At 44.4% G+C, this 25,603-nt stretch overlaps 1 protein-coding gene across 2 annotated transcripts in view; it reads left to right on the top strand.

The window, feature by feature from the left end:
* Positions 1 to 25,603, top strand: part of LRP2BP (LRP2 binding protein) — a 222,570-nt gene that overhangs the window by 109,719 nt on the left and 87,248 nt on the right. For both annotated transcript variants that reach the window (XM_069199666.1, XM_069199657.1), the window contains exon 6: positions 14,250 to 14,355. In XM_069199666.1, coding sequence (XP_069055767.1) covers positions 14,250 to 14,355 — 106 coding nt within the window. The remainder of the gene's footprint in view (positions 1 to 14,249; positions 14,356 to 25,603) is intronic.

The raw sequence follows: 25,603 nt of genomic DNA, 5'->3' as shown, positions 1-25,603 counted from the left end.
ACCTGTGGGTCGTATTTGAGTCAGCAGATGCAGAAGGAGGATAGTAGGTCCTTATTCTATGAAGAACCAAACTGCCCACAGAGGACTTACTGTACCTACTGCAGGGTTCTGATACACCAGACTTTGATCCGTTCTCCTGCTCTGTGGATTGAGGCCTATCTCCTAGAGGTGGCTGCCATTTACTGAGAATTTATTTCCCTGATGCCTCATTAGCCGACTCTCGTCTGGTGTACACTGCTATTGGTCATCACACATTGATCTTGCCATGGCATCCGGCAAGAACTCCACACAACTATTAATCATGGAAATGATGGGGGAGACCAAATGACAATTCCTAGACCTACAAAATCAGAGGCCTCCATGGAGGCTATACTCAAATCAGTCACGGTGGTGGGAACTGGATTGTGATCCATGGATGCCACAATGGCCTATCTGGTGTTTGAAATAAGAATGATGCTGGCAGACAAGGATCCTTCCATAAAAGAGGAGCAGGGCTAGAACATAATGTGGCCACTCTGGAAGGCCAGTTTGAAAGATTGGACACTTGGGGGTCTGACATTGGCATCTCAAAGGGAAGTTGGATGGTTTGAAAGGTTGAGCAAGGCACAACAGATTAGATATTATGGGATCCTTAAACTATGATGTGAGATTTCTGATAGAATGTTTCCCCCGCCTTATGGGCCTGACCTTTTTACAACCATTGGAACTTCAGAGGGTACACATAATAAGGGCTAGAATACCCTCTTCCCCTCTTCCCCCCACCGGAAACTTGGAATGACACAATCATTGCTTGTTTCCTGCACCATTAACAAATACAATTAGTACTCCTAGTGTCATGCAAACATAAACCGTTTGAGCTAAAGGGCTGCAAAAGCCACAGATTTTTCAGCAGACACGAATACCTGTTGAAAGACTTTCTTAGCTCTCTGAACAACACTCAACAAATAGGGCATCAAATATGGTCTTCTCGAACCTGCTATTATGTGGATAACGATGGACTCAAGTCCGAAGATTTCAATGAACCTGACGTCCGAACACAATTTCTGGAAGGGCTTAAGGATCTGAATCTGGACACTGCTCCAACATCCCCTAATGTTAACATACTCCCGTATTGAATTGAAGGAGCTTCCCAATGATGTGGCAGACCACAAAATCTACCATTCTGAAAAGCAGGCAAAGAGAAAGGGTACTCAAAAGTGTAAAATAACTTACACATGACAAGTCTAGATCACCACGGAAACCTGTAGCGCCAGTGGAGGAGGAACCAGTGCCACAGTCCTCTAATCTTTGCTGATTTGGCCAAGAGAGCATCACTAACACAGAACTGTGCTGGAAACACACAGTGATATCCTTTCCTTCTGTATGCCCTTGCTTCACTCCCCTCCCTAACCCCTTTCACTCCCGCTCTGGTTCTTTCTCTGTAACTTTCTCTATCTTCCTCTCTCATGCCCTTTCCCCTTCCTCTTTCTCCCTCCACTCTCTCGTCCCCTCTCCTCTTTTCTTTTCTTTATCTCCTATAATATTGCTCTTTATAACTTACATTTCTCTCGTAGGGGACTTCCATTTGTAGTTATAAGCACTGAATTGTCCCACCTACATGCGGGAATCCCGGAGCACTTCTTCGTAATATATTTTCTTAATTGGAGATGTTCGCCTTTTTTCGTAAAGGGTCACTTAAGAGAGAAAATTATTATGCAGCCTATAGGAATAGGCTACAATGGCTCAAATCTTCATCTTTAATTCAAAAAAGGGGCCAAGAGATTATATCTATATATAATTTGATGTTGTTTTAGTAAAACAGCATAAATGTAATTCACAAATCCCCCTTTTATTTTCTGGAGCAACAGATATGAAACAACCTAGGACAGTGTAGCCCAATAGGCTCCCATTATATGAGTAAAAATAGAGCCAGTGTCTTTAAGAAGCTAGAGACCACCAGAATCCCATCACGCTGAGTAGGTGACAGTTGCTTCAGTTCTGTTTTCCGGCTCCTTCTGACAGGATCCTGGAGCACTGAGCTTGACCTCTTTCAACGTTTTTTTCTCCACAAAATCCTCACAGATTTTGTTGACAACTGTTTTGCTCGATGGTTTTTATTTCTTCCTAGCAGTTTCTTCATTTTTCAGACTGAAAAGTGAAACTGTTAGTCAAACAAAATGCCATCCTTGTTTGACAGGTGGGAGAAAGAAGGCCAAAACAGACCCCCACAAAGTCTGTATAATTTGCCTTCCTTCAAGTCATGTTCCTGAGTCTTGCCAACACTGCAAGTCTTTTTCAAGACGAACCCTGAGAGACAGGGAGAAAATTTGGCACGAGGAGCAGCGAAGAAGGCAAGCGTCATCTGAAGGTTGGACTCCAGGGTGAGGAGAGGGTCAATCCTCTACCAGGGCTCTGCCAGCTGTCTTTCTTACTTCCAGAAAGAAAACAACAGCACAGAAAAGACACCAGTCCCAGTCGACGTTAGAGGTACAGCACCTACCTGTTTGCCTTCATCAGCAAGCTTGTTGTTGAGGAAGCGGCGAACAACAATGCCGACACATGATGAGTCAACGTCGACACACAGGCCTCGTTCGAAATCCAGAAATCCATCTATAGAACAACATCGTTATCACTTGCCGTCAAGGTCCCCATCGATGTTGACACGCCATCATAGATCACTTTCGAGGGCAACATCGATGTCGAGACGTCGCTGTTGATCACTGTCAATGAGTAGATAGCCGTTGAGGCATAAGAGGAGATCGCCATTGAGGCATAGAATATCGACGTCGAGAAGTCTTTCTCCATCTGTAACATTACAGGAGGCAAGTAAAAAGAGGAGACTCATTTATTCCTCCCCTGATTCAGAATATTGCAGGACATACTCCCCTTCCTCAAGGGTTGAGCCTTGTTCTCCTCCAGCCTCATCTCCTCCTCCTACACCTCTGCCGCCGCCACCAATACCTCCTAAGCCAACTCTGAATGTGCCTCCTTCACCGGCACCACTCCTGCAACCACAGGACACTCCCAGATGAAGGTCCAGATCGCGCCATCACTCAATTAGGGACTAACATAGTTCAAGGCACTCATCAGCTAACCACCATGGTCATAATTCTCGACACTCGCATTCCCAATCTTACCATAGGACCACTGGCACATCCTCCACTTCAACTGGAAGATATTCACCGACACTGTCTGACTCTCCACCAGCTCGAATTTCACTGGTGGATGACATCACAGCTTTTCCAGAGGTGTTGGTGAGGGGAGCTGCAAAACGAAATATGCCCATGTCAACTACGACCACTACAACCTCAGTTATTTTAAAGAATCTTCAGCACAGAGCAGCATCTCGAATGCTACTTCCACTGGTGCCAGGTCTCCTTGATCCAGCCATGGATCTTTTCCTGACTCTGGCCACAGTTAAATAGGCCCCATCTAGACTTCAAAAGAAGTATCACCCTCCAGAGCAAGATCCTGCTTTCCTCCGGACAGATTCTACACCAGATTTGGTGATTATAGTAGTGGCGAAGAAACAACATGCCACTACTCCCACCTCTACAGTACCACCAGATAAGGAGAGTTGCAAGTTGGTCTTCGTAGGTTGTAAAGTGTGCAGTTCTGCAGCAATCTCCATGAAAGCAGGCAATGCTGCTGCCATTCTAGGCAGATATGATGGGCCACTGTGGGAATCCATGCAACAGTTTGCCGAGCATCTCCCCAGGGATAAGAGAGAAGATTTTATGTAAATCCTAAATGAAGGTTTGATGGTATCCAATCAAGTTATTAGTGCTGCAGCAGACTCATCCATTTTAGCGACACCAGAGTATTGCCACAGGGTTGTTCTCCACAGACATTCTTGGCTCTATCTTACTACTCTCAAATCAGAAGCACAACAGAGAATAATAAATCTCCTTTTCTCTGGCACCACACTATTTGGAAGCCATGTGGATGACGAAATGGCTAGAATGAAGACGGAGATGGACACTCTAAAGGCAGTTGGCTTAGAGAGGCCCAGGGAACAAAGCAAATCTTTCTGACCCTACCAACATCGTACCTACTCCCAGAGGGTTCAAACCTCTAACTGATATCAAGGGCGTCAACAAAGCGGTGCACAACAACAGCATCAATGACTCCATCAGTCATACCAGAGAAAGCATTGTAGAGGGAGATCTTCCCTGCACCCTTCTCAAGAAGGCAAACATCCATCCGGGTCAGAACCCTGAATCTTTACTTCCCTCTCTTCTGTTACCCATTCCGGTAGGGGGAAGCATCCAACATTACCTGACAGAGTGGCAAAAAATCATTCAAGTCACCTGGGTTCTGAATATTGTTCGCAATGGATACTGTCTCAGATTCACCAGCCCCTCCACTGTCCATTCCTCAGAAGCCATCCAAATTCCAAATCTCACAATTACAAACTGAGGAAAACCTCCTCTTACAGAAGCAGGCGGTGGAGCCCGTTCCCCCTCTTCAACAAGGAACTGGAATCTATTCCAGGTATTTTCTTGTCAAAAAAGAAAGAAAAGAACAAATTCAGACCCATTCTCGACCTCAAAGCAGCCAACAAGTAGAATTGTCGAGATACGTTCCGGATGCTGTCCTTGCACCAAATTTATCCCCAGTTACACCAAGGGGATTGGCTGTGTTCCATCGACCTTCGAGATTTGTAGTAGGTTGAGACCACTATCACTACAAAGTCCTTCCGTTTGGTCTCAAGTAGGCACCCAGAACATTCTTGAAGTGCATGGCAGTGGTGGCTGTCCATCGGAAGAAAACTAAATATTTGTCTCTCCCTCCCTAGAAGATTGGCTAATCAAGGCGTCCACGTCTCAAGTAGCTCAGCTTCACTACCACTTTACTTGCAGTCTCCTCAAAAGATTAGGCCTACAAGTAAACCTCAGGAGTGTATCCTTCAGAGGAGGGGTGTTTATCGATCCTTTGGAAATGTCACTCTCTCATGACAGCTTGCCATCCAACAGTGAGATCAATATCCTCCCTCCTATGCTCAATGGCATCCTGCATATTCCTCACAGCGAATGCTCGTTTCCATGTGACCTTTGCAGGAAAGTCTTGAGGAGCAGTGGGGACCAGCTGACGGGCAGCTGGGAGGACAGGATAATATCTGATCATGCAAAGCTGTCCCTGAAGTGGTGGTGCTCCCCAAAGAACCTGCTTTGGGGGATGCCATTTCATCAAGAGGTTCCTACACAAACGCCTCACTTCTCGGCTGAGGGGCTCACATGAACAACCTCCAGATCCAGGGCACATGGTCAGAGAGAGAGTCCACACACCACATCAGCCTTCTAGAGCTACACACAGGCCATCTAACATTTAAAGCATTTCATCCATCCTTCAAAATCAACTCCCTTCTTGTACAAACGGACAGTACGACTACCATGTACTATCAGGAATCTAACAATCATTGTTATGTATCTTCCAGGTATGCAGAATGCTCAGGCAGACTCTCTCAGCAGGATTCTGCAAGAAAATCACAAGTGGGTTATGCACAACACCGTCATTCACGACCCATTTAATCTGTGGGGCACACCTCCCATCGACCTATTCACCACCTCGGAAAACAAAAAATACCGTAGCTTCGCCTCGAGGTATTAGCAACCGGGGACACTGGAGGATGCCCTATGGTTCGACGGGTCCAGCAAATTTCTTCATGCTTTTCCACTGATTCCCCTAATACCAGCAGTTCTCATAAAGCTGTTCTACTCAAGAGCCAAAATTATCCTAATAGCTCCAGAGTGGCCACATCAATGGTGGTTCAAGGACCTCCTTCATAGGTCCATCTGTCCACATCTCAGGCTGCCATTGCAGGACAGACCTCCTGGCAAAGGTTCAAGGACAGATACTACACCCCAGTCTCTCCTCCTTGAATTTGGGGGCATGGCTCCTGAGATATTACAGTATGGACACCTGAATTGACGAAGGAATGCATGGACATCCTCAAAGAGGCTAAGCGGCCATCTACCTATTCTGCATATGCCTTCAAGTGGAAGAGATTCTGCATTTGGTATTCCTCCAAGAACGTGGACCTCACACCTTGCCAGGAGGATGTCATACTGCCATATTTGCTTCATCTGGAAAAATCTGGCTTGCACTTTTCCTCTGTAAAGGTTCACCTGGCAGCCCTTACTACCTGCAGAAAATGTCCTTCACAAACCTCTTTTTTCAAAATCCCAGTCGTCAAGAATTTTCTATAAGGTTTGAAAAAGGTTTTTCCTCCCATTAGGTGTCCTTTACCTCTCTGGGATCTTAAAATTGTACTCTCGTCTCGTGTATCATCCTTTTGAATCTATTCACAAAGCATCCCTGCAACACCTCTCCTGGAAAACAGCTTTCCTTGTAGCAATAACATCGGATCGCAGGATCAGCAAAATCCAGGCTCTCTGTTCTCACAAACCATGTACATTCATCCACTCCAAAAAAGTGGTTATGAGAACTCATCCAAAATGTGTTCCCAAGGCTGTTTCAGATTTTCACATTAATCAGACCATATCTTTTTCAACTATTTTCCAGAATCCCATCTACTCCAGCGGAACAATCTCTCCATTCCCTGGATGTAAGAATTCTACCTAGACAAGACACAATACATTTGTAGATCAAACCAGCTGTTTAACAACTATGGTCCAGTTCGTACAGGTTTGACCTCTTCTACAAAGTCCATCTCCCGTTGGATTGTTCCTTGCATCCTCCTATGTTATCTAAAGGCCAATAAAACACTATCAGCTAAGCCTAAAACACACTCTACTCCAGGTAAAGCAGCTTCAACTGCCTTATTAAAAAATACCCCTATTCTGGAGATTTGCAAAGCAGCCGCCTGGTGATCTGCCCACACATTCACCAAGCACTGCTGCTTGGATTCAGATGCCAAAGCAGTTGCTCAATTAGGACATGCCTCCCTTAGGAAACTGTTTGCACGAAAGAGCATTTTTCTTGTCCTCTCCACCGCCTCAGGCAGGGATGGGCTTGCTACTCAATTCAGTGCTTATGACTATAAATGGAAATCCCCTATGAGAGAAGGAATAGTTTCTTACCTGTAACTCCAGTTCTCTCAGAGGGGAATTTCCATTATAGTCATAAGCAACCCTCCCTCCTTCCCAGTGGATTGGACAAAGTTCATCATTACTCTAAAAGAGTCATCACACACATATCACCATAAAAAAGAACTGAAGCAACTGTCACCTGCTCAGCATGTTGAGATACTGGTGGTCTCTAGCTTCTTAAAGACACAGGCTCTATTTTCACCCTTATAATGGCAGCCTGGGGGGGGGGGGGGGTTACACTGTCCTAGGTTGCTTAATGTATCTGTTACTCCAAAAAACAAGAAGGGTTTGTGAAAGACATTTATGCTGTTTTTACTAAAACAACATAAAATGATATATAGATGTAATCTCTTAGCCCCTTTTTTTAATTTAAGATGAAGATTTGAGGCCATTGTAGCCTATCCCTATAGGTTGCATAATATGTTTTTCTCTTAAGTGACTCTGCAGGCCTTCCTGAAGAAAGGCGAACATCTCCTCTTAAGAAGATATATTATGAAGAAGTGCTCCGGGGTCCCTCCACGTGGGCAGGACTATTCAGTGCTTATGACTATAATGAAAATTCCCCTATGAGAGAACTGAAGTTACATGTAAGAAACTATTCCTTCATTGCTGCTACTTGTGACATTACACTAGTCTTAACATACTGAGTGATTGTTGTTAAACGCCACCAATGACCTTCACAGAAGCTGGGGTGGTTCTCTGATGGGCCATTGGCAGGCATTGAGAAGTAGGAACCTCAGTTGAAAGTTGTTAGAGAACAAGTTTGTATACCGCTCGTTGCTTGGTTGATGTCTTCAATGCACCACATTCACAGTTTCCCTAGACTATCCACCCACACCATTTTTACACAATCCACCTCATCACCACCCCACCTTCCTCATCCCCCTTCTTGGCCACATACAACATAACTCAATTCCATGAGTGCACAAAACCCGCACCCTACAGACACAGCACACACTAGACCCCAGGGAATTCCCTTCTTCCTATTCAGGAGTAATCATGATGACGTTACCATTGAATATCGTGTCCTTAAATGTGAACAGCCAAATTACTATGTAAAAAGAAAGACAATACTGACATGCCGAACCTCTAAACACACTGACATTGCTGTCGTGCAGGAGACACACTGCACCAGATTTGAAATAGAGAAATATGAGTGGGACTGGGTAGGGAAGGTCATTTTTAGCTAAAAAGCCATACACTCGGACCCCAACACCCATTTATCCCAAACAGGCTGGAAGAAGTGCGGAATAGCAATCTTGATAAGGAAATCCTTTCCATGTACAGTGCACAAACATGGGCAGATGAAGAAGAGAGGAATGCATTAATCAAACAGAGTGGGTACAAGAGTAGCCAGCTTACATTCCATATCTGATCCAAACCGAGTCAAGACGTCCTATTTCCTTCGCCTAAGCAGCACCATAGCCAAACTCAGCAACACACAATTCTTGTGGGAGGCTGACACTTGACTCCAGATGCAATACTGAACCGAACAGAACTTTCAGATACAGCTAACAACAAGGACAGGGCACTCATAAGAGACGTGATGGAGGACCCAGTCCTCATTAACATATGGCATTTTTTGCACCCTTTAGAAAAGGAGTACTCTTTCTTCTCAGCTGCACATGGCTCTCAATCAAGGCTGGACTTCTTCCTGATATTGCAGTCAACCACCCCACTAATTCTGGACGTACCATTTTAGAACGTTCCCTTTCAGTCCATGCACCTATCAAATTGACTATAGACTGGAATCTGAGTGTACAGTGAGAAAACGGCGGTGCCTTAATATACCAGGCAACAAAATGCTAACATCACACTTAACTGAATAGTGAAAAGACAATAAAGGGCTGGTCACGTCATTCCACGTCCAATTGGCGGCAGCCAAAACCACTTCTTGGGGACAAATTATGTGTGGCTCCACATTAACCAACAAGAGACAGATGGAATAACAAACGGCCCTCGAAAGTGACATTAAGTCCCTTAGCTGAGAGTACACCCGGATCCCGACAGCGCCACAAATTGGAAAAAACAAAAATAGATTTGAACGACCTGTTTACTGCTAAAGCTGAATAAATATTGTATAGACTTAAAGCCCATCATTACAAACAGAGAAAAGAAGGGTCGCATACTGGCGGCACAACTGGTTCAAAGGAAGGCAGTGATGGCAATTTCTGCAATATGAGCTGACACGGATGGCATGTTCCGGGGTCCACAGAGATCACAGTGACATTTGCACATTATCATAGGAAACTCCATAGCTCAGAGCTGACATAGGATGGGGATCAGGTGGACAGATTGTTCGAGAATCTTACATTCCCTGGCCTCAATACTGAAGGCAGGGCACTCCTAGAAGGAGAGATTACCAAAGAAGAAATTACACAGACTACCTCTGATCTCACAAATAACAGGACCCCGGGGAAGACAGCTACCCAGGGGAATTCTTTTGATGGTCAAAAGTAGAGATGGTCTTTATTTACTTTATGATGCCTTTAAGAAGACAGAGCAATCTGGTACAGTATTCCCCCTTTTCCAATAGAGCTCTGATCGCAATCCTGCAACCCAGAAAAGAGCAATTGTAGTGCATCCCCCCCCCCCCCCCCGATACCCCTCCTCAATGTAGACATTAAAATTCTGGCCGAGATACGAGCCTGTCTGAACACTAATTCATCCTAAGGAGGTAGGCTTTCTGTCTAAAGAGCCTCACACAACTATTTGAGGACTCTGACTCACCTACGTTGGCTGTCCAAGACTCCTGAAGTGATGCCTTCACCTTGTCCCTCGAGGCAGAGAAGACAATCAACTGGATTGAATGGGAATATTTGTTCAGCTCTAAGAGGTGGTAATCATCTCCCCTCCGTGGGTCCTTACTGAATGTAGTCTCGCACACAGTGAGCCTTGCCCTTGAATACAGAACAAACATAAAGCCCCTCCTGCACGGACATTGAACCGCATGGTGCATGCCCTGGTATGGAACTGGATGCACGAACATAAACTTCTGCAAGCCAGTGCCAGATTATGCACTTCAGCGCGCATTTGAGACAATGCTAATATCTGCACTGGGGGGCGGACCAATACAGTAAAACAAGTGGCAAAGGTTGGGTCTTCTACTTTAGACCAGCAACAAGCAAAGTTTAAATCCTTTGGACAATATGGGAAGAATTCCATTTATCCCAAAACAACAATGGATATAGATCCAACTACAACACAGAATGAGGTCAGGGAGCTTTTAAAGACCCATGAGTACTTATTACGAATGCTACCATTAAACAAAACAAATAAAGGTTCTAGGTCTAAAAACCAAGTGGCACCATTGTACTAACTTTTATAGTGTGACTGTCTTTGCCAAACTGAAAGCAATTTTGGCAAGGGTGAAATCCCTCATGCACCCTGAGTCACATGTTTCTTAATAAGGTTCCTCCTCACATAATGGACAAAATCTATAATGAGGGCTACTACTCCCCCACAGGAGAGGAACTCTTTGAATGGGTACTCCCTATATGGACAATCTTTCTAGGTGGTGGTGCAGAGTGCAAGAACAAGGTAGTGCAAATTGAAACTACCTCTTGAAGGAACTACAACCAACTTTATTATGTCCCCAAGGGATAGAGTTAAAACAGAAATGGGGAAAATCTTCAACTCAAGTGGGCTCGATAGGCCAACATGTTTCAGCTTCTTAGCTTACCTTAAATAGGTGGCTAGCCTTCCATCAAGACCCGTTGCAAAGTCACTCTGCAAATCATGGAAACAGTTTCTGAAAAAGGGAAGTGTAATACAACTAATGGTCCGTAACTGGAGGACGGATCCACCTTTCTCTAAACCTGAAAAGGTAAGGACAGTCATCTAGAGACAGAATAATATAATACTGATCCGTAACCAGCAATTCATGTAGCCCGTGCAATGTCATGCCCTTATGTGATCACTGTAAACAATGGTGAAAAGTATGTGCAAGTGTAAAATAATACATGCACTTTCCCTCAAAAAATTTGGAATGGGCCTCAACTTGAGGCTGTCGGGCAAGGATGAACAGAGCTGCGACTAAGAGATCATTTAGAGTTTTTGTTTTTATATATTTGTTTATTGACATGTGATTTAACATCGACGGGCATCAGTCTAACAATTCGCTTTCAATCCCAATCAAGTACATTAGTGAATTATACACTTCCATGTGTCCTATATATGTCACAAACAAAACGAGTCTTAACACACCCTCTTCCCTACCTCTCCCACCCACATAGCGTACATGGATTGTTCAGTGCACCACTCCGGATATGTTCTCGTTAGCTGATTCATTCAGGATCATAGAAGTCCTTGATACCCATGCTCCATGTATTGATATATGAATACTCCCAGCCTTTATATCATGCACTCCCCTTCTTCTTGCTCCAGTTCTGTGCCCACTGGGTTTGATCTGTATGTTTCATTAGTGCCTGTGTCATTGCAGTCCATGCCATCAGGACATCCTGTGCTTTCTCATCCTTCCTCGTTCTCCTCAAATGTGCCTCCTTTACCCCCGCCCATCCCACCAAATCCTTCTCCCAAGCTTCTCTCGTTGGGGGACGTGGGCTCAACCACTGAATTGCTGTGCACTGTTTAGCTACTGTGAAGCCTAATATTGCATAGCGCCTACTAAGCTTCCTTTTCGGGTTCTCCGGGGAGAGCACTAATTAGCATTTCCACATCATATGTGGGACATCGTACCCCGTTGTCTTCTTAAGCTGTGCCAAAATTTCGAGGTAATAGGCACCCACCCCTGGACAGTAACAGACCATATGCATGTAATCCGCCATCTCGGCTCGACACTTAGGGCATTGTTGCTCCCCAGTGGGGTATATGGAGTGTAGTCGCTTTGGGGAGAGGTATGTCATGTGAATTATGTTGTATTGTATCTGCTTAAACCTAGGGCTCACTGACACCCCCAGACCCCTGCGTGTATCTTAGCCCAGTCACACGGGGCAATGAGGTCGTCGTCAAGTTGTTTCCATGTGTCCTCCATGCGCAGTGGCTTTAGTGGTCAGTCTCAGCCCAACACTCAATACATGTGAGTTATATGCTGATGTCCCCCTGGAATCACCAGCATCATTATTAGTGTGGGTTTGGGTGAATCCGGGAATGAGGGTCATAGTTGCCATGCTGTGGCTGCCACTTTAGCATAACGTGGACACTGACCTGCGCCTAGATTGAACATCGCCTGCGCCTCCAGTAGGTTAACTAAATATCCCTCAGAATATATATCTGATACAATTAAGCAGCCCTCCCCTCCCAAAAAAAATTAGTTGTTAGTATAACAGTATATAGATGTATATGTCCTATTGTTATCTGAGGTGTTGTGAAAACAAAACATACACAATTTCAGATGTCTCCCTGGTTGTTGATGATAAAGACATCGTTGTATGTCTCCCACAAGTATAGTTGTCCCAACCTGAAAACATGAATGACTGACATGTTGTCGTGTTTCAGTGTTACCACATACGTTTAAAACCACCAAAGAAACTTTTTTTTAGAAAGGATTTTATGAAAAATGTGGGCAGGAGGGTTTGTACTCGAAAATTCAATGTTTTGTAGTTTACAAATAATACTGCTTGTACAGCAGTAAAAGAATCATGCTTCTGTTATCCTTTCAGTTTGGGTAATGGCAGTGGTCCGTATATTAAGATGCTTTAAGGGAAGAGATTTATTTTAAAGTATGCATCTCTGCGGCTTACTAGGTATCATCTTCAGCCGGGATTATGCACAAAATCGCAAGGCTTCGCAATTGTGTGCACAAAAAGGCACAATATTTAAAACTGTTGCTATTAGGGATGTCAGAAGGCACACACCGCCTCGAAAATGTCCCTTTATTTTGGGTAGTGCCCAAAGAGTATCTTGAGTAGGGGTGGATCATTTAGGTCTAGTGTGAACCAGAATATCCGTCAAGTTGTTTCTATGCCTGAAGGCAAACACATGTTTTTGTAAGTTTAGGTTGTGAGTATTCAGGATACGGCAGTTTTTACTTATCACCTTCTTGATGATTGTTGACAAGTTGCAAAAAGTGCTGACACATACCAATTTCCCTGTAATGGGACATGGATATGTTTCTAGTAAGGCTGCATGGTTGTTAATTTCTGGCTCATTTAGGTGCCTTCCGTACCAGAGTCAGAGGAAGTGTCTTTGTGTCAATTGGTTGCTCATTTAGGGGCATATTTAAGAAAAGTGGCACTGCACACAGAGCAGGCTCACTTTTAATGCGTCCTTCAGCACCCCCCCTAATGCCACCATGTGTGCGCTGTATTTAAAATACAGCGCACCATGGTGGTAGTTGGTGGACCAGCGTCAGAATTTTTTACTCTAGTCCGGCGCTAATCCTGCAAAGCATCCAGAGGCCCATTTTAAGCAATGAAATCCTCCTTTTAACGCCTTCTCTGAGCAGGCGTTAAAAGTGCCAGAAAAAATGGCTCAAGGAAATCGCTTAGATTTTCTTGGGCCATTTTTTTTCAGCCCTCCAAATGGAAGAACGCTCCCTTTGCATACATTATGCCTGGTGCAGGCATGATAAGCGCAAAGGGTTACAAAGTTGCGCAATGCATGCATTGCGTCACTTTGTAAATATTGTGCAGCGTTTTTGGCCTTCTAATGCCAAATTAGCGTTAAAGAAAATGATGCTAATGTGGTGTTGGAATGCGTTAGGGACTCTAGAATATGCCCCTTAATTTGCATTAGTTTTATAGTCAGATATTTTGGAGCAATTTTGTCAAATTTAAATTGGCCTATTGGGACATTATCTCTTAGTGCCTTTGGGTGAACGCGTTCATGGGATAATAAAGAACTATGGTCTGTGTGTTTCCTGTATAGCTGTATTGCTACTCTTACTTCCTTCCAAGGTGGGTACAGTGATAGACCAAGGAAAGGTAGTTTGGTTTTACTATAGTCACAAGTGATTTTCAAATGGGGATTCCCACAGTTAAGCTACACTGTGATATGTGAGGGAATTTGATATTCAGCTTCTCTGCTCATATGACTTGCATTTTTGACAAATGTTTTTTGTTTCTTGATACTGGGAAATACATAAATAAACACAATAGAAACCCATAACATTAAATGACCATCAACATCTCTCAATATTCCTGTTCCAACTCTGTGACAATTTATGCACGTTGAAATCTGTTACTTGAAATCTATAACTTTAGTCGCCATGATTGTCTGCCACTCATGCAGATTATTTTTTTGTTTGTTTGTTTCTAGGTGGTGGACTGTTGCTGCAGATGATGGGAATCCTAGGGCGAGTGTGAAGGCACAGTGTGCTCTAGGAATGTTGTATTCTAGGCCTACTACCAAGAATTTGAGAAAGGTCAGTTTGGTTTTATCTAGCAGAATTAAAATTGGAATTCCTGCAACATATGAATTGGGCCTCTCTTGTGTTTGTGGTGCTTTTTAGTAATTCTCTCATATGAAATAATAGATCTAGCACAAAAAAATACATTTTGTAATTTTCTGTCGCTTTTCTCCTCCATTAGAATGTCACAGATTTGAGAACTTCCCTACCCTGTGAGTTAGGAATGATGTATTAGATCCTCAGGCGCTCTGCCCTCTTATTTGAGATCAGGCAAACTGATGCATGAAAGACTACCTCAGACTAAATTTTAATATCTTCCAGCACATGCTTCCCTGACTCATAGGGCTTTCTTTGCTGCTGATTGCAAGTATATTTTCTACCGTTCCTAATCTAAAACTTTCTTTGAGTAGTCCTCAAACCAAAGGCTTTGCAATGTTGTCTTCAAGGCTGACATTGTGCGTTCTGTACAGAACTTCATGTAACATGTACTCTTTTTTTGGGGACTTTATCCATTCACACCTGCCTGCTTTCGTGGGTAATGCAACTTGTGGCACACATACATTATGAGATCAGAACTGGAGAGAATCATCACTGACCAGCACCAGAAAAGAGTATGGAAATGCAAGCAATGACCATTACTGTGTGCATTGTCAAAGTTGACTCGGTTCACTGGTTCTAGTCAGGTGTAAAAATTCTATCTCCAGACTGCTATCCTACATGCATGGATATCATGCTCCTCTTCCCAGATCTCAACAGAACAGTAGACGTCTGAACTTAATTCAGAAATAGCCCAATGGATGAAGCCCATCATGGGTAATAGAACCCTCCATTTATTACTGAACAACTTTACTTCCACTTCTCCATACTGCATGGTATATGTATCAGACCTTTGAATATAACATAAAAAAATATTTCTCCAGCGTTGGATCTTTCGTAGAGTCATATACTTGAATAATTCTCCATCGTCCAAGTGGGAATCTTGCAATACCTTTTCAATAGCAGTATAAAACACTGGTTGCCTACAAGAAATCAGAACAGTAAAACGTTAGTGATGTGTATTGAGATATTTTACTACTGCCTTTGTATTAGGTAATGTTACTGAAGTACTGAAGTTTACAATGGAAAAATCGTCTGCAAAGAGCCTTGTTAAAACATGTTACTCTTGAGGGAAAATTAGGGTGTTCTCAGTTGACCCTCATAGGAAATGCATTTATTGCCTTTGCCATGACCAAATACATACATACTGCACAATTCACAGTTTGCCAAACCCTCAGAGACTGACAATGAAGACAGAAAGAAGTGTCTTCAAAATAAATACAATGGCTAAAACCTTCTCTACAGGGGATGATTCTGATGGATATATCTACCTGTAGATTCCTCATCTTTTGAATATCCCCAAAATTCCAGCATTCCACAGAAACCTTTCTCCACAGCCCTCCACGTCGACATGGACTTCAAAATGCCACAGCTCCGCACGCTACTCCGTCTGATGTCATTGGAGCCATAAAAAGCCCTCGTCGGCATGCTGCCAGGTCCCTTTTTTCTACAACTTCGACGTGTAACGTTTTGTTTCTAGCTCTTGGTTACATTTTAGATTTCCTTTGATATTTTTATTCCCGGTTTGCAAATTCTTTGCTGGGAGAAACGGTGTTTGAGGTCGGAATATGATGTGGAGACCTGCACGTCATGTCAAAAAATGAACTCCAAGGTGTTGAGAGAGAGGGAAGCGAAGCTGGTTATGGCCAAGACCAAACAAGAAAAAAGAGGTCTTTGGAAATCTCGATCTCGGTTGAAGTTGCTAACATGCCATTTGTTAAAATCATCGAAGAGAAAACACAAAAAGAAGCGACGTCACAGCTATCAACATCATTCTTCAAGGGATGCCTCTCTAAAGTTAGGGTCTCCGAAGTGAAGAAGAGAAGTTAGAGATGAGGTGTCTCCAACTCCATCTCCGATGGCCACTCCAATGTTGCCTCGAGCCCTGCTCCACCTCTAACTTCACCCTTGTCCTGATTCGGAGCCTGAAGTACAACCTGAGCTTTCTTTGCAACCTACTCCTCCGAGCCAGGAGCAAAGTCATCTGGCTTCTCTGGCTCCTGGGACGATCACTCTAATTTCTTAAATGCTACGTATGTCAGTTGTGCAAGGGTGTTGACTCTATCTGTTGCATCTGTGGGCCCCAAGGCTCCACTGTCGTATTCGCTAGTGGGATTCCCGACAACATATCAACAAGGCCCATTATTACCATTTGTGCCCATGCCGCAGGTTTCCAGGCCTCATCCAGCACTGAGGATGACTTCCCCAGATGAACAAGAGACATCAGCACCGGTTATGCCTTGTCAGGTGTCAGCTGTATCTGTTGTTACATCACGTCATTCGACTCCCGCACCTTCTGCTCCTTCAGCCCAAGTTTCAAAGTCTCTGGCTCTGTTGACAAATTTGTTGACGCTGCTGCCAGAATTAGCAGCGCCATCATCAATGTTACAGACGCTGATGATGAAGTCAAGGCAGAGGTCTAGAAAAGATGCTCAGAGGTTTCTGGAAGAAGAGAAGTATACCTTGGAAAAATGCGGTGTTGAAGAAGGGAAAATAATTCAATTTAACTCTGATTTTGAGGGGTTAGATGGGGCAAGTGGACTGGACACTTCTTCAGAATGGGAGCTGTTATTTCCAAAGGGTATCCCTCCCCCTGAGGTCATGTTGTATCACTCTGTGATAAGTAAGGCTGCTGAGATGTTAGATCAGCCCGTGCCGACAACTGAACTTAAGTCAAATTTGTTGGCAGAAGTTTTACATTCTTCATAGTCTACTGAGCCATAGCTACCCATCAATGACGCTTTGGGGGAGCCAATGTTGGAGATCTGGCAGAAGGCCATGACTTCTGCTGCAGTGTCTCACCCAGTAGCAAGGAGGTACAAGCCAGCTCCAGGAGACCCTTAGTTTCTGGCATACCAACCTACACCTGAAAGTTTAGTTGTGAAGACCTCATGTTCTAAATTTACTCCTGGGTCGATCCCTAATCCCCCAGCAGATAGAGAGGCAAAACAAATGGAACAGTCAGCAAAGAAGGTGTTCTCTATATGTAGCATGGCCTCAAAATCTACTAATGCAACATGTTTATTAGGATGTTACATTCATGCTCTGATGGACTCTGCTAAAACTGTTGTACTAGAATTGCTGGAAGATGTTCCATGCCATTTTTCTGAACTTCTAAATGATAGGCAAGCTGCTGCACGTCAAGTCATCCAGTCAAGGTTGGATACAGTAGACTCTGTGACATGAGCAATGGTAACATCAGTTGCATCCAGGAGACATGCTTGTTTAAGGGGATCTGTTTTTTCTCCTGATGTACAGACAACCTTATTAGATCTACCATTTGATAGGGCTTCATTTTTTATGCTAAGGCTGACTCTGCCTTGAAAAGGTTTAAGGGGACTTAACAACAGCAAGATCTCTGGGACTTCAAACATAACCCAAGGATTATAGACAGTTTAGAAGGTTCAGAGATTTTGGAAGGAGTTTTTTTTCCTTCAGAGGACGACAGCAACATCAGCAACAGCACCAATTGTCTATTCCTGTCCACAGTGGTTACAGGGGAGGCTGTGGAAAGCAGCATGGAGTCACCCATCAATCTTCTTCCTCCTCTTCTTCTCCAGCCAGCATTTCTGGAAATCAGCCCTAGTTTCACCATCATTGGAGCATGCTTTATAAGTGGAAGGAAGATTGTTCCATTTTCCACCTCATTAGAGGTCAATCACATCAGACGTGTGGGTGCCGGGTATTGTAGAAAAGGAATATGCCTTACCCTTCTGGGAGTTTCTCCCACTTTTCTTTCCCCAACACAGTTTTTGTTCCAAAGAACATCTTTGGCTGCTTTAACAGGAGGTCCAATCCCTACTCCTAAAGGACGGAGTAGAGTTGGTTCCAGTGTAGGAATGGGGTCAGGGATGATATTCTCAGTATTTTCTGACATCAGTACAATCCTAGACCTCAGGATTTTGAATTGGTTCCTCAAACAGGAAAAATAAAAAATGCTGATCCTGGGGTGGGTTCGATTGATTTGCAGGATGAGTATTTTCATATTCCCCTTCTGCAGTCGCACAGGAAGTGTGGGGTCTTAGCACTATCAGTTTGTGGTCCTTCCATTTGGATTTACTTCTGTGCCTCGATTCTTCATGAAGATGATGGCAGTGCTTGCAGCAGATCTCAGGAGGGGGGAGTACTGGTATTTACTTACCTCACGATTGAGGGCTCAAAGCCAAGTCTCTAGAGTTGGTGTTGCATCATTTGCGGTTGACAATTCAGTTGTACAACCTGGACTTTTCCATAAACGTGCCCAAGTCTCACCTGGAGCCCTCTCAGCACACCCTGTTGACAGGGGTCGCACTGGACACTACAATGAGTTGTGTCTACTCTCCTCTTCAGAGGATTCGTGACATTCGGTCTGATAACCTCCTGCATTCTGTTGGTCACCTATGCACACTGACACATGAGGCACCTTCACAGGAGTGAAGCCTCCATGGCAGTGGTTTCCAGACAACAGAGATCTCAGAGTCGGTCAAAATCTCTAGAGACACTGCAGTGGATCTTCGATGGTGAAGTGTAAACGGCAGTCAGTCTCAATGGAAGCCGTTTTGTCCTCCACTTTCAGTGGCCACAGAATTCACAGATGCCACCACTCTAGGATGGGGAGCACATCTGGGGGATCTGGAGATCAAAGGAGATTGGTCTCCAGAGAAACAGTTGTTGCATATCAAGCTGTTGGAGTTGCAGGTGATACATCTGGCTCTCAAGGCATCCCTCCCCTCTATTTGCAGTCAGTCAGTGCAGGTCTTGACAACAATACTGCCACAATGTGGTATGTCAACAAACACGGAGGTGTAGGGCAGGAGCGGCTTGCGGTTCTTTCTAGGGGAGGGAGGAGAGGGAAAATTATTTTTTTTAAAACACTTACCTGGATTGCCGCTGCCACTGAGCCACTCCTCTGGATCCTCTCCTGCAGGCACAGGCTCCAAGCCTGCCGTGTGGCCAATCCTGACAGCAACATTAGGATTGGCTGGAAGTGCCCTGCCAGGGTACTCTGAGACAGACCCAGAGCCTGTGCCTGCTCTCTCCAGCCCAGCAACACAGTGCTGAGCTGGCTGGCCGGCCAAACATACATGCACATTGAGGAGAGTGCACAGTGCGCTCACCTCAATGCTAGTCGCAGCCTGTGGTCCCGCCCCTTTTACCACAAAACGATAAACACAGTTTATTATTATTGTTTTGTAGCAAATGTTTTGCAGCTGCTGCTGCTGGTGGGGGGGGGAAGAGGGACGACGTTCCTCCGCTCTAGCGGAGGAGCCTTGCCTGGTGTAGGGTTATATTTTCTCTGCAGAGAGGCTCTACGACTCTGGTCCTGGGCTCTGGACCATCGAATTAGCGTCATAGCAAATCACTTGGCCGGTGTTCTGAACGTAGATGCGAACAGTCCCAGCTGGCATTTTTCAGTGATCATCTCCATCCGAAGGTGGTGCTTCACATCTTCTTGTTATGGGTGAACCCTCAAATATACTTGTTTGCCGCTCACGAGAACGCACACTGCCCATCATTCTGCAGCCTCCAGTATCGGATGCAGTGGGCATTGGGGGACGTGTTTCAATTGAACTGAGGCTCCCAGCTGCTCCCTCCTCCTCCCCATGCCCTTGATCCCTCAAGTTCTGAGGAAGATTTGCCAAGATCGGGTCCAAGTCACATTAAGCCGGATTGGACTTAAAGGGTGTGGTACACAGACCTTCTTCACCTCTCACTGTGCTCTCCTTTCCATCTTACTCACAGCAAATACTGCCTCTCTGTTGCAGGGGCCAGTTCTACACCCTTACCGCCAGAGTCTGCACCTACCCCTGACATGGTGGATGTTATTTTATCGGCCAGACAACACTCCGCCAAGTCAGCTTATGCTGGTAGATGGGCTAGGTTTGTTAAGTGGTGTGAAGAGAATTAAATCAACCCTTTAAAAGCCCATTTGTCTGATATTTTGTGCTTTCCCTGATGCAACAAAGTAGTGCAGTTGTGACAGTTAAAGGATATTTGTCAGCCCTTTCTGCATTTCTTGTTGTTTGATACAGAAAAACTGGATCAAAGGAAAACTACCAATCTCACAGAGGTACAAAGATAGAAACAACAGAGGACAGAAAAATCTTGGAAAGCTTGTTCACAGTTCTAAATCAGGATTCCAGCGCACTCATGTTTATTTGCATCCAGCATCTAAGATCAGCAGTTAAACACGACCAGACACTTTAAACACACGTTTATTAGGAGCTCTGTGATAAAATAAAGTGATGTCAGAGAAAGCAGAATCAAACTGCATCGTCAAGGACTTCATACCACTAGCCCTACGTGTCACCAAATTAAATCTGTCTCCACAATGTTGCTTCGAGGACAAGCCGAGGAATCAGGGCACCTTTCCAAATAAGACATTCTTCTGAAGCACTTACTGGCCTGCAGCCATGGATGAGGCGGATGTGACAGGAGGAGAGAGAAGGTTGGCACTGAGATAAGACAGCCATTAGTGAAGTCAGTAAGTCTTGCTTATTGGTTTTCCTAATGTTTGTAGGTATGTTGAAATGTAAAAAAGTAATGTAAAAAAGCTGTATAACACAGCCAGTGTTGTCTGCTTTATACCGCTTTTTTATTTTCAGTTATGCTGCAATTAAGCTAATGCTGCTGTATAATATGGCTAAACAAATTTGACAAAGCCAAGAGATCTCGCATAGCCGAGACCTACTGGCTTTGCCAATGCTTGGTGTGGAATGCCATACCATAAGTTCTAAGTATTTATATCCTGTTTACAACGGCTGAAGGGCTAATGTTATAAAACGGCGAAAAACTCTGCCAAGGTGGTACTGTGTCCAGATTGAGAAGTATTTTAGGACCATACAAAACTGTGAAACTGGGCCATATAAATGAGCTGAGTGTAACATAAATTGTAGTTAGACATAAACGTCCAATAGATTACAGCTTCTCTTACAGTGATGCTTCAGGCTATGTGTTACTTTGGGTGCAGTGGTTACAAACGACCCCTGACTGCTTGTTTCGTAGTAAAATATAGCAATAATCAGTGTTCAGTGGATTAACTAGAGCTTTTGGCCCCTGTGCCACTGCACTTGCTGCACCATTCAGATTGTGGCGCTAGTCCCTGCAATTAAACTGCGTTTGTGACTGCTTATTCAGTAGTAAAATATAGCAATACTCAGTGTTCTGTGGGTTTCTTAGAGCTTTTGGCCCCTTTGCCACTGCACCTGCTGCACCATTCAAATCATGGCCCTAGAGCCTGCAAAGTAAGTGCACTTGTGACTGCTTATTTAGTGATAACATATAGCAATAATCCGTGCTCAGTGGGTTTCCTAGAATTTTTGGCCCCTGTGCCGCTGCACCTGCTGCACCTGCTGCACCATCCAAATCTAGCACTATTCCCTAAAAGGTAAGTGCGCTTGTGACTGCTTGTTCAGTAGTAAAATATAGCAATAATCAATGCTTTGTGGGTTTCCTAGAGCTTTTGGCCCCTGTGCCACTGCACCTGCTGCACCATCCAATTCATGGCCCTAGTGCCTGCAAGGTAACTGTGCTTGCGACCACTTGTTCAGTGGTAACATATAGCAATAGTCTGTGCTCAGTGGGTTTCCTAGAACTTTTGGCCCCTGTGCCACTGCACCTGCTGCACCATCCAGATCATGGCACTAGAACCTGAAAGGTAACTGCACTTGTGACCGCTTGTTTACTGGCAACATATAGCAATAATCAGTGCTCTGTGGGTTTCCTAGAGCTTTTGGTCCCTGTGCCACTTAACCATCCAAATCAAGGCTCAGTACCTGCAAGGTAACTGTGGTTGTGACCGCTTGTTTACTGGCAACATGTAGCAATAATCAGTGCTCAGTGGTTTTCCTTGTTTTTTTTTGGCCCCTGTGCCACTGCACCTGCTGCACCATCCAAATCTTGGCCCTGGTGCTTGCAAGGTAACTGCACTTGTGACCACTTGGCTTGTGGTAACATATATCCAAATTGATGCTTGTTAGGTATTCCAGAGCTTTTGGCGCCTGTGCCACCATGCTTGCTGTACCATCCAAATCATGGTCCTAGTGCCTGCAAGGTAACAGCGCTTATGACTGCTTGTTCAGTGGCAACATATAGCAACAATCGGTGTTCTGTGGGTTTCCTAGAGCTTTTGACCCCTGTGTCTCTGCGCCTGCTGCACCATCCAAATCATGGCCTTAGTACATGCAAGGTAACTGTGCTTGTGACCTGTTCAGTGGCAATATATAACAATAATGGGTTTTCAGTGGGTTTCTTTGAGCTTTTGGCCCCTGTGCCACTGCACCTGCTGCACCATCCAAATCATGGCCCTAGTGCCTGCAAGCTAACTGCGCTTGCGACTTCTTGTTCAGTGGTAACATATAGCAAAAATCAGTGCTCTAAGGGATCCTTGAGCTTTTTGGCACCTGTGTCACTGCACCTGCTGCAACATCCAGATCATGGCACTAGTACATGAAAAGTAACTGTGCTTGTGACCACTTGTTCAGTGGTAACATATAGCAATAATCGGTGCTCTGTGGGTTTCCTAGAGCTTTTGGTCCCTGTGCCACTGCACCATCCAAATCAAGGCTATAGTACCTGCAAGGTAACTGTGGTTGTGAATGCTCGTTTACTGGCAAAATGTAGCAATAATCAGTGCTCAGTGGTTTTCCTAGTTTTTTTGGGCCCCTGTGCCACTGCACCTGCTGCACCATCCAAATGGCCCTAGTGCTTGCAAAGTAACTGCACTTGTGACCACTTGGCTTGTGGTAACATATATCAAAATGGATGCTCGTTAGGTATTCTAGAGCTTTTGATGCCTGTGCCACCATGCTTGCTGTACCATCCAAATCATGGTCCTAGTGCCTGCAAGGTAACAGCGCTTATGACTGCTTGTTCAGTGGCAACATATAGCAACAATCGGTGTTCTGTGGGTTTCCTAGAGCTTTTGGCCCCTTTGTCACTGCGCCTGCTGCACTATCCAAATCATGGCCTTAGTACATGCAAGGTAACTGTGCTTGTGACTTGTTCCGTGGCAATTTATAGCAATTATGGGTTTTCAGTAGGTTTCTTAGAGCTTTTGGCCCCTATGCAATTGTGCCTGCTGCACCATCCAAATCATGGCCCTAGTGCCTGCAAGCTAAATGCGTCTATGACTTGTTCAGTGGTAATATATAGCAATAATATGTTTTCCGTGGGTTTCCTAGAGCTTTTGGCCCCTGTGCCACTTTACCTGCTGCAACATCATAGTGCCTGCAAGATAACTGCGCTTGTGACTGCTTGTCTTTTGGTAACATGTAGCAATAATCAGTGCTCGTGGGTGTTCTAGAGCTTTTGGTCCCTGTGCCACTGCACCTGCGGCACTATCCAAATCATGGCTCTAGTGCCTGCAAAGTAACTGCGCTTGTCACTGCTTGCCCTATGGTAAAATATAGCAGTAATCGGTGCTCAGTGAGTTTCCTAGAGGTTTTGGCCCCTGTGTAACTGCACCTGCTGCACCATACAAATCATGACCCTAGTGCCTGCAAGGTAACTGCGCTTGTGACCGCTTGCTTAGTGGCAACAAATAACAATAATCTGTGTTCTAAAGTTTTCCTAGAGCTTCTGGCCCCTGTGCCGCTGCCCCTGCTGTGCCATCCAAATCATGACCCTAGTTCCTGCAAGGTAACATGAAGAAATTGTTTATATCCAGTATTGTATGTGTCCCGAAAAAGGCACAGTTGCAGATGGAATACATAATTATTTTGTAGGTAAACAATAACAAAAGCTTTCATAAAAAGTGCCTTTAAACTTATCCAACTCACCAAAATGAGTTGCCACAGATATCATAAATAAATTATATACTTTACACATCCAAGTGAAAAACAAGCTTTGTTAAATTGTTACAATGTTCCGGCTCTTTTCTGTGAAAAGATCTTATCCTCTGCTTGACAGTGAATGGACCACAAACAGTGTAAATTCCCCAAGATCACTAAATGTTAGGGGGGCGCAGAATCTGCAATGTGGTTTTGTACTTTGTTTCTAAAAAGTCAGTTTCACAAATTAAATGGACTCAAGGATGAAGAATTTTGCAAAAATCTTGTAAATGTTTTGTGCAGATGACGAACAAGATATCTTTTGAGATGGCTATGTCTAAAATAAAAAATTTAAGGACACAAGCAGGCATCATGGATCAAGGCTGCATTCCTCTATCCTATAAAAGCTGTCACTTTGAAGTCAGCAGTAAGCAAAACAAAATAACCAGGCACCCATGAAAACACAGCTTGACATTTGACCTTGGTGCTTGAATGCCCAACAAACATGACAGATAATAACAAGATTTAAAGGCCTGTCGACAGAAAAGTTTGTGGAAGTATTCAGTGAACACACCTTTCTCATCGGGTGAGAAGAGCTGAACCTGGACAGCCCAAAGCAAATAAAGCCAGCAACTGGGAAGCAAGAAAACGTGAGTTACAAACTACAGAGCCAATGACAAGCGACGGGCAGAATGCATCCCCAGGTCAACTTTCTGAAACTCAACAAGATGTCTCTCGCTAACCAGACAGCTGTGCTGTCTGGTAGGCTGCAACCTAAATAGGGCAGGGCCAGACTGGCCTGTAGGGCAACCAGGTCAGTGTGTGGGACATTTTTTTGGAAGTTTGTGAGCCTCTTTTATTGTCTGGTGGGTGTTTTTTACTGTTGATTTCCCTGTTATTACCACAAACATTGCTTGTAGCAAGCATAAATACGTGCAGTGTCCCATAATTTGCAGAACACTGATACAACATGTTTTACAAGTTCAGAATTGCCATATTTTCACTTGTGGGTCACTTTTTTCACTCTCTGATTTGCTTATGAGGTTGCATTTAATTTGGTGCCCCAAACTATTTTCTACCCCAGTTCGACCCCAGAAAAGGGCAGCAGAGCTGATTCCCAGGGATTTTTACCACACAAGGAAGATCCTGCAGACTCCTGCACACTATTGTAGCTGAGACAGCGTCATGGTTGTTTACCAGGCATCTCCAACCTTTTCTGTAATAAGGGGTACTTAGGTGAAATGAAACTCATTCTGAGCTGCTACTATTGTTAGAGTTGTAGTGGTGACCACATCAGACAAGATTACATTAGAGGCTACGCCATGCAATCTGCTAGCAGTGACCACTTGAGGGCATCAGGCAGAGTTGCCAGCAGTGAAAACAGGCTTTATCAATTTCAATTCCCTCTTTCTGGTTAA

This window comes from Pleurodeles waltl, chromosome 1_2 (assembly GCF_031143425.1).
Source record: "Pleurodeles waltl isolate 20211129_DDA chromosome 1_2, aPleWal1.hap1.20221129, whole genome shotgun sequence".
NCBI classification, from domain to species: Eukaryota; Metazoa; Chordata; class Amphibia; order Caudata; family Salamandridae; genus Pleurodeles; species Pleurodeles waltl.
The sequence above is the reverse complement of the archived record's forward strand: the minus strand, read 5'-3'. Positions and strand labels throughout refer to the sequence as shown.